Source organism: Anolis carolinensis, unplaced genomic scaffold (assembly GCF_035594765.1).
Source record: "Anolis carolinensis isolate JA03-04 unplaced genomic scaffold, rAnoCar3.1.pri scaffold_13, whole genome shotgun sequence".
Taxonomy (NCBI): domain Eukaryota; kingdom Metazoa; phylum Chordata; class Lepidosauria; order Squamata; family Dactyloidae; genus Anolis; species Anolis carolinensis.
The window spans coordinates 17,691,425-17,701,410 of NW_026943824.1; the positions used below are offsets into that span (position 1 = coordinate 17,691,425).

The following is a 9,986-nucleotide window of genomic DNA, read 5'->3' on the forward strand; positions in this document are numbered from 1 at the left end:
TAATAGTAATAAAGAAGAGAAAGGAGAAGCAAAAAGGAAAAAAGAAAAGAGAAAAAGAAAGATTAATACAGTAGAGTCTCACTTATCCAATGTTCTGGATTATCCAACACATTTTTGTAGTCAATGTTTTCAATATAACATGATATTTTGGTGCTAATTTTGTAAATACAGTAATTACAACATAACATTACTGCGTATTGAACTACTTTTTCTGTCAAATTTGTTGTATAACATGATATTTTGGTGCTTAATTTGTAAAATCATAACCTAATTTGATGTTTAATAGGCTTTTCCTTAATTTCTCCTTATTATCCAGCATATTCGCTTATCCAACGTTCTCCTGGCCCGTTTATGTTGGATAAGTGAGACTCTACTGTATATAGATATGAAAAAAGGGACATAAATAGAACAGATTTAAGACTGCAAGTTAGAGTATCTATTTTGCTATGTGTATTACCTACACTAAATTGTGGGCTTTTATGGACAAAATATTACCGGATATGTTTTCTTACAACTATACCAGGGAAATGGCTGGAAAAGCTGCTCAAATAATAATGAAATGTACAAAGATGGATCGTCTACTGATACCGTAATTTATATTCTCAGAAACGTTCCCGTCCTGGCACCGTTGACAAGCGGTCGAGGCCTGGGTTCAATGGAACTGGAATGGGCTCCAGAGCCACCCACTGTGTATATCGATTTACGAGACACAGTTTCACCGAAGCCTGAATTGTTATCTGATGCAGAGGAAAGGTAATTATTAGACATGTTCAAAAAATCGTTTTGAATCGTATATCGGAATTATTTCGGATTCCCAGTTAACACACATATAGTATCTTTGCAAACCATGAGAACTACAACAGATAAAAACTGCTTTTACAAGATAAACAAGATAAAACCAAGTAAGTACATCTAATTTGCACATTTTCCATAATCACTTTTTGCACTGTACTACTGACACAAGGCTTGGTCCCAGCGCCATTTTACTTGCTGATTTCTGCAACTCCCAGTGTTTTTAAGGGCATCGAAGCTGGCCGCATGTGTTGTTCATGTTACTCCATACAGAGCTCTGGATATAATGTGTATTAGACATGTCCAAAAAATCGTTTTGAATTGTATATCGGAATTATTTCGGATTGTTCTCGCTTTTTGATACGCATTCCCAGACATTGTCTCACAGCGCAACCAGCAATGTAATTCGAACCATTGTTGGCCCATTCTCTAATTGTCTCTTAATGTTTCGTTAATTACCCCCCATTTTTAAAAAAATATATTTTAAAAAATATTTAATTTTTTTTTTGTTTCTGCAACCTACTTAGAATGGGAGCTTAACGCAGCCTAACAGGGCTGCCGCTCCCCGGCCAATCAGAAGCTTCCATGATGGACGCAAAGGTGGGGGCTAACGTCATCTGCGTCCACATGGAAGATTGCCATACAAGCCCAGTGTGTAGCGATTGCGCATGCACGTCCGCCATTTTAGAAACATTTAGAATCATTACGAATTTTCGGAAATATCCGAAATTTTGGGGTGAAAAAAATCGGAAATACTTTCTATATCGAAGCGCCAGCGCCCCCTACTTTAGAAACGAGAATTGAAACATTTTTTTCATCGATCGGACATGCCTAGTAATTATCTACACATGATACGGGAGATGTTGACGGGACAAGAAGGAAACTGAGAAAGCCATGGGAACCTTCATACTCACCGTGAACATCCGAAAACTGAAATGGAGGAGCAGGTGGACGTCGTCCTTTTGTTCATGTTTTATTCCCAATCTTGCATCAGCATCAAACTGAAGTTGGAGGCTTGCAGTTATGGACACATGATACTGCCATTGTTAAAAACAAGTTAGTGCAAATGGTTCAGTGAGATGGTCCCAAATCCAATGTTTAGAGCCACCCGTTGAAAGAGATGAGAACAAATAGCAGGAATGATGTCTATGGGTCTGAGTCCCTTGACAGCCCCTATGCTTGGAATCCACCTGGGCCCAGAACTTGGAAATGTACATCTTTTGGACATTATTATTATTATTATTATTATTATTATTATTATTATTATTATTGACACAACGACAATAGAATTATTATTGACACAACGACAATAGATCTATAGAATTATAGATCTATATCTAGCTCTGCATTGTTTATGTAGGCATTGAATGCTTGCCTGTTGCACGGGAAGATAGGACAGGGTACAAATGAAGTTTTATTATTATTATTATTATTATTATTATTATTATTATTATTATTATTATTAGGTTATTGTTGATGCCATATTGTTTTTGTTGCCCCTACTTTTCCAATTACAGAGCTAGTTTATTGTTTTTCTTTGAAATATGGTAAATATTCAAAAACATTTCACCTACTGATGTCTCAAAATAATTTCATTCGAATCTATTTTTATTTTGAAATTTACCAGTAGCTGCTGCATTTCCCACCCTCGGCTTATACTCGAGTCAATAAATTATCCCAGTTTTTTGTGGTAAAAAGCTTGATTTATATTCGGATCAGCTTATACTCGAGTATATATGGTAAGTTTTAGATACTTTATCCACTGATATTAATTGGAAGGATCAAGGCAGGCAGACATTTGTCCACACATTTCCGTTCTGAAGCAATAATACAACCTAGAACTACCACCAAGAAGTGGATTGGCTACTTGGAACTTTTATATAATAAGTAGCTTTGCCCGGCCACGGGTTGCTGTGGCTTATGGGAATCCTTTGTTGGCCAGGTGGAATAGCAGTGAATAGCCTTGCAGTCTCAAAGCCTGGCCGTTTTCTGGAGTAGCTGGAGCTTTTTGTTGTATGAACATAGAGGCATGGATGAGGGGTTGTGCTGCCAAGTTTAGTGTTTCTGGGATGTGTAGTTTTGTTGTTTTGTCCTAGGCTGAAATTTCATTACCCTTTTATATATATAGATGATAATAATAATAATAATAATAATAATAATAATAATAATATACTTTATATTCTGCTCTATCTCCCCGGGAGGACTCAGAGCGAATTACAGGAACATATATGACAAATATTCAATTCCGTTATACAATTGACAGAGACAGACAGTACATAAACAGAGGCAAGGCTTCCTTCTTTTCATCTCCAGCATCTTCTGGAAAGTTGAAATGCCTCTCCTAAGGGTTATTTACTGACTTATAGGGCATTAAGGTAAATTGTGCTGTTATTTTTGCTAGACTAGAGAGCAATGGGATTTCTTGTTTGTTTTGCAGCTTCAGCAACAGTTCCACAGATGAGGAGGAGGAGGAGGAGGACGTAGACTTGACCGGCCAAGAGAACGTGGAAGGCCAAGAGTGTCTCCAGCCATCACGGTATAGAATAACTAGCTGTGCCCGGCCACGTGTTGATGTGGCGTTGTCTGGTGGTGTCTGTATTTTATAGGCAGTGTGGAAGAGGCCTAAGTGAGGCCTAACTTTGCCTGTCCCCTGGGCTGAGTGGGTTGCTAGGAGACCAAGTGGGCAGAGCTTAGCCTTCTAACTGGCAGCAACTGGATAAAAACAATTATTCCTCTCCCTCTAATTAGGACTTTATTTTTATTTTTGTTGTATCAACCTAGAGGCGTGGATGAGGGGTTGTGCTGTCAATTTTCGAGGTTGTGGGGTGCTTAGTTTTGTTGTTTTGTAGGTCGCCAGGATTCCATCACTCTTTTATATATATAGATGATGCTTCACATTTCCTGGAAGTCTTAACATGACAGGACGGGCATGTTTTTTCCACCTACAGCAATCTCAAAGAAGACTAACAGATGTAGAAACCTATGAGTATCACTAAATTGGCGGTCTATTGCTTTTTATTAACAAAAGGAAATCAGTAGTCTTTCCACAAATTACCTGGCTGCAAACCGACATTTGTCACCAAATACGCAGCCAGAGTACGGTAGACAACTCAAGCTGTTTGGTGAATGTTTCCAAACATGTTGGCCTTATCCACACATTGCATTCATAACATCATAATGCATCATGCGGTTCTTAGAGTCTCAGGAAGCTTCGCTTTGCATTCAGAACCACATCCAGTACTTTTCCCTACATTTGCATGAGATTATAATAGGCAGATAACTGCATAGTTTCACAGCCATAGTGTTAGCACCATCAGGAAAAAAACCTACAGTATATACTCGAGTATAAGCCGACCCGAACGTAAGCCGAGGCACCTAATTTTACCACCAAAAACTGGGAAAATTTATTGACTCGAGTATAAGACGAGGGTGGGAAATGCAGCGGTTGTTGCATGTTTTTCGGGCTGTATGGCCATGTTCCAGCAGCATTCTCTCCTGACGTTTCGCCCACATCTATGGCAGGCATCCTCAGAGGTTGTGAGGTATACCTGCCATAGATGTGGGCGAAACGTCAGGAGAGAATACTTCTGGAACATGGACATACAGCCCGGAAAACATACAACAACCCTGTGATCCCGGCCATGAAAGCCTTCGACAACACAGCTATCGGTAAATTTCAACAATAAAAACAGATATTAATAGAATTTCATTAATTGAGGATCGCTAGGTTAACTGTGTTTGAACATTTACATAAAACTGTAATTTATGATAATAACAAGAATTTAACAAGATAAGACTATCCAATATGTTCATTGGTGGGTTGTTCTTAATCTCAGGGGCTATGTTGAGATAGTTCTACGTCCCCAAATGTTGTGGTTCAGTCTGATGATGAAGGGGGATTTGGGTTTATGCAGACTGACCAAAGCAATGCTGAAGAGAGAAATCTCGAAGGCTCTGTTGCTGGAAATGTTGAATTGTCAGAGAGGCCGCAGGCTAGCAAGGAAACAGAAACTAATGATAAGGGTAAATTTTCCCAGGAGTTCAAACATTAACAAGTTCCAGGTGTTTCTGGCAGTGACTCAGAGGAGTCTTCCTTAGATAAAGATACAAGGTTAAGGTTAAAGGTTCATCATCCCAGACGTTCCCTTAGAATCGCTAACAAATGTGTGGGCACTCAAGGACAGAGAAATGCTTCTTTGGCTTGTAAACATGGGTAAATATGGGAGAGACGGGAAGATTTCAGACAAAGCAATATTGATTTTTTGGAAGCATATCTCTTTCCTTATCTAAGGATTCTCGTTTATGTTCATGCCTGGAATCTGGAATTTTGGATTTTAGGCTGAAGTTCATGTTGCCTTGTTTTCAGGAATAATTTCCTATATCAGAGAACTGGGACTATATTCTGCAAATTGTTTTTATCTCTGGATTATAGCCTTTTTGACTGACTGCCTTTATATTTGAATATTGCTTTTACTGACTGCCATTGCATTTGGATGTTTGCCTTCTTTACTGTTTTTTTTATTCAGACCTTGCTATCTTTTATCAATAAACTGTTTAAACCTAGCCTGCTGTGGTGAAGTTGAGGTGCAACACCAAAGATGGTTCTGAGACTTTTTAAAGAAATGGCAGAATAAGGACCCCCCCCCCTCTCTCTCTCATTTAGCAAGAACTGCACAGGAAAAAGCTTTCTGCTGCAACAGCTTCGTAACTTTCGCAGAACCGTGTCTCATTCTGCGCCGGACAAAGGAAGAAGCCCAGACCTCATAAGCTCAGGAGAAGCACGTCAGCCGAACGTCAGAGGAAAGTGCCACCTCAAATGGAGGGGCCTGGCTTCAATGGACCCAGCTGATCCAAAGGCAGATACACTTGGAAACATGAAGAGTGTTCCCAGGCCCTCAAGAAAACCCAAGGAAGAAACCGAGGAAGGGCTGTGTTCGAGACTGAGTCAGGATCCATCTGCAGAATATCCAAGGTACAGTGGAACCTCGACTTAAGAGCATCCCAACTTAAAAACATTTTACTCCCTCTTAACTCAAAACACTGCTTGTATGTCAAAGCAAAACCCGGGCCTGGCGATAACTCTTTACTAAAATCGCTTGGCCCAGGTTTTGCTTCGACATACAAGCAGTATTTTGAGTTAAGAGGGAGCGCCAGTGTGAGAGTTACAGGGCTTTAGGGCTTCAAGGGAGCAGCCTCTGGGCCTCGTGCCTCTTGCTCTTGTCAACTTTGGGAGAGAAATGGCTGTCCACTTAGCTCTTGTCCGCTTTGAGGAACTTTGGGTTGTTGATTTTGTGCGGTTTAATGTGTTGTCGAAGGCTTTCATGGCTGGAATCACAGGGTTGTTGTATGTTTTCCGGGCTGTATTCTCTCCTGACGTTTGCCCACATCTATGGCAGGCATCCTCAGAGGTTGTGAGGTATATGGAGAAACTAAGCAAGGAAGGTTTATATACTCGAGGAAGGTCCAGGGTGGGAGAAATAACTCTTGTTTGTTGGAGGCAATGTGAATGTTGTAATTAGTCACCTTGATTAGCACTGAATGGGCCTGCAGCTTCAAAACGTGGTTGTTTCCTCCCTGGGGGAATCCTTTGTTGGGAGGTGTTAGCTGGCTCTGGTTGTTTCCTGTCTGGAATACCTTTATTTTCAACGTTCTTCCGGCCCGTTTACGTTGGATAAGTGAGACTCTACTGTATATAGATATAGATAGATTACATACTGTTCTATAGTTGGTTTTCTCTAAAGAGACAAGGAAGGCACTTGTTAAATCTTCCTTTTCTCTCCCTCAGTCTTTCTTGTATTTTACACTTGTCTTTGTTCAGTTCTCCAAGTCCTATTCTTCTATCGATCGAAATCATTTTGAATTCAGCTCTGTGTTTCAGAATACGTTGTTGGAAGCCCCGCATAAGGTTCGTGTCATCTCCAAATCTGATAAGTAGGCTATCTCTTCTTTCATCTGAATCATTTAATAAAGCTCGGATTCTTTTCACTCACTTTTCTCTTCACAATGCCGTGCCAATCTTCGAAGGGTTCCACATTATGTGCAATCCACGTGTGTCTCTCTTCTCCGACACGTTTTTGATTCTTCGCAAATGCCTAATAATAAAACATTTAAAAGGAACGCAGCAATAGCATCATCAATCCGTTGGCTGCCACCCTTTTTCAAGATAGGTCTGACAGATAGTTTGACGGCAGCATTTTCTGCCTCTCCAATTAGAATATTTCCTCTCCCTATTTTTTTGATTCACACACAGATTGAAGACTTAAGTTGTTTTGACATGTAGAACCAAAGCAGTTACAATTTGGCAGCTATGTCCCTTAGAGATTTGGAAAGGAGCATGGCTATATACGAGGGTTGAATGAAACGTAATGCCTCCGCCTTCGTAACTCCTCAACAGATGGCAGTCCTGGTCTGCGGCAGGTCCTGGCTTGTTCAGTAGACTCTCCTCTACAGTTCCATTTGGAGGGAAGCCTTAGCATTGAACGGTTGTGTTGTTAAAGTGCAAAGCATGGAACCCTGCGCAGACGGGGAAGCCTTAGCATTGAACGGTTGTGTTGTTAAAGTGCGAAGTATGGAACCCTGCGCAGACGGGGAAGCCTTAGCATTGAACGGTTGTGTTGTTAAAATGCAAAGTATGGAACCCTGCACAGACAGGGAAGCCTTAGCATTGAACGGTTGTGCTGTTAAAGTGTGAAGTATGGAACCCTGTGCAGATGGAGAAGCCTTAGCATTGAACGGTTGTGTTGTTAAAGTGTGAAGTATGGAACCCTGCGCAGACGGAGAAGCCTTAGCATTGAACGGTTGTGTTGTTAAAGTGTGAAGTATGGAACCCTGCGCAGACGGGGAAGCCTTAGCATTGAACGGTTGTGTTGTTAAAGTGCGAAGTATGGAACCCTGCGCAGACAGGGAAGCCTTAGCATTGAACGGTTGTGTTGTTAAAGTGCAAAGTATGGAACCCTGCGCAGACGGGGAAGCCTTAGCATTGAACGGTTGTGTTGTTAAAGTGCCAAGTATGGAACCCTGCGCAGACGGGGAAGCCTTAGCATTGAACGGTTGTGTTGTTAAAGTGCCAAGTATGGAACCCTGCGCAGACGGTCAGTCAATGAGACTTAAGCAATGTGCAGTCATTGAAAGTGTCACCCCAAAGGAGATTCCTCAGAGAATGCAAGCTGTTTATGGTGATTGTGTTGATGTGAGTCCTGTGCGTTGTTGTGCGAGTAAGTTTAAAGATATTGAGGTGGGAACATTTGACTTGCGTGACAAACAAAGAGTTGGATATTCTGTGACAGCAACCACTGAGTTTCATGAGCAAAAGGTTGACAGACTGATTCAGGACGATTGTCGTATCACTCAGAGAGAAATGTCAAGCATAATTGGCATTTCACAAGATCGTGTGGGTCACATGATTGCTTTGCTTGGCTATCGGAAGATCTGTGCACAATGGGTCCTGCGAGACGCCGGTTGCGGAAACAGAGTGTCGACTTCTTCCGTGACGGCTTCCGAAAACTTGGCAGAAATGTATCCAATTGTCTGGTGATGATGTGGAAGAGTGAATAGTGGTAGTTAAAGAGCACATTCTAAGGATTATTTCTGCGTTTGATTGATTAAAATATTCCCATCCAAACCCAAGTGACGAAGGTGGAGGCATTACTTTTCATTCAACCCTCGTAAATCAGCATGGGCTTGGCTTTTCGAGCTGCTCCACTCCCTATTTACACCCTTCTCCATTGTGCGCTAATTCGGATCTCACAAAGATCGCATCACTGCTACGCAAGCCCCTCCAAGGCAGGGAAGAGTCAAGCATTCTTGCTATAAATATATCTATCACGCCAAGCCGTGTTTGTTCCACTTCTTTGAGCAGAGCTGGGAAGACTTCAGGCTTGTTGCACCGACTTCATCCAATGGCCAAAGTCAAGTGCAAAGGAATAATGCTGCTGTGAAGCTTGGCTACTTCCTTAGTCGGGGAATCATGGTTTGGCCAGATTGAACTGCACTGAATAGTCTTGCAGCTTCAAAGCCTGTCTGCTTTCTACATATCGGGCATCCTTGCTAGGCCTTGTTGGATGGGACCGAGTAGCCTCGTGGCTTCAAAACCCGAGGATTTTCTATTTAGGGGAAATCTTGGTTGGCTAGATTGAATAGCACTGAATAGTCTTGCTGCTTGCAACCCTGGCCGCTTTCTACCTTGCGGGATCCTTGGATGGCCAGTTTGAATAGCAATTAATAGTCTTGTTGCAGCAAGTATGAATGCTGCAATTAGGCACCTTGATTAGCATTTAATTGCCTCGCAGAGTCAAAGCCTGGCTGCTTCCTCCCTGGGGGAATCCTTTGTTGGGAGGTGTTAGCTGGCCCTGATGGTTTCCTTTCTGGAATTCCCAATTTCCCTGCTTTCAGAGTGTTGCTCTTTATTTCCTGTCCTGGTTTCAGAGATTATATTGTTCTGTATTGTTATACCACAGTAATCTATATATATAAAAGAGTGATGGCATCACGGCGATTCACAAAACAACAAAAGTACAGGCCCCCCAACCTCAAAATTTGACAACACAACCCATCATCCACGCCTCAAGGTTGATACAACAAAAAGAAAAGAAAAATAAAGTCCTAATTAGAGAGAGAGGAAAAATTGCTTTTATCCAATTGCTGCCAGTTAGAAGGCTATGCTCCTCCAACTTGGTCTCCAGCAACCCAATAAAAAATAATTAAAAACACCAAAAAATTAATACAATAAAATACTATAATAACAGAAAATAACTAAAAATAATACAAGAAAATAATAAAATATAATAAATAAAAAGATAACTTGCAATAAAATTAATAAAAAAAATACAAATAACGCAACAATTTTTAACCAATACCACCACCACTTTGCCACAGCAACGCGTGGCCGGGCACAGCTAGTTATTTCATATTATATTAATAATCTTCTATTATCTGCTTAGAAGTGGATGATATGAGGCCCCTTCTACACAGCTGTATAAAGTCCACACTGAAGTGGATTGTATTACAGTGTGGACTCAAGATAATCTAGTTCAAAGCAGAAAATGTAAGTTTATAAATGGGTTATATAGCTGTGTGGAAGGACCTTGAGTCTACACTGCCATATAATCCAGTTCAAATCAGAGAATCTGTATTTTATAGGCAGTGGGGAAGAGGCCTGATTGAAGTGGCCCTGGGCGCCATTAAATGGCTGAGTG

At 41.0% G+C, this 9,986-nt stretch overlaps 1 protein-coding gene across 2 annotated transcripts in view; it reads left to right on the forward strand.

Moving 5' to 3' along the window:
* The window catches only part of dnaaf8 (dynein axonemal assembly factor 8), a 31,561-nt gene that overhangs the window by 19,955 nt on the left and 1,620 nt on the right, over positions 1 to 9,986 (forward strand). For both annotated transcript variants that reach the window (XM_008121025.2, XM_008121026.2), the window contains exons 8-10: positions 607 to 753; positions 3,230 to 3,328; positions 5,456 to 5,764. In XM_008121025.2, coding sequence (XP_008119232.2) covers positions 607 to 753; positions 3,230 to 3,328; positions 5,456 to 5,764 — 555 coding nt within the window. The remainder of the gene's footprint in view (positions 1 to 606; positions 754 to 3,229; positions 3,329 to 5,455; positions 5,765 to 9,986) is intronic.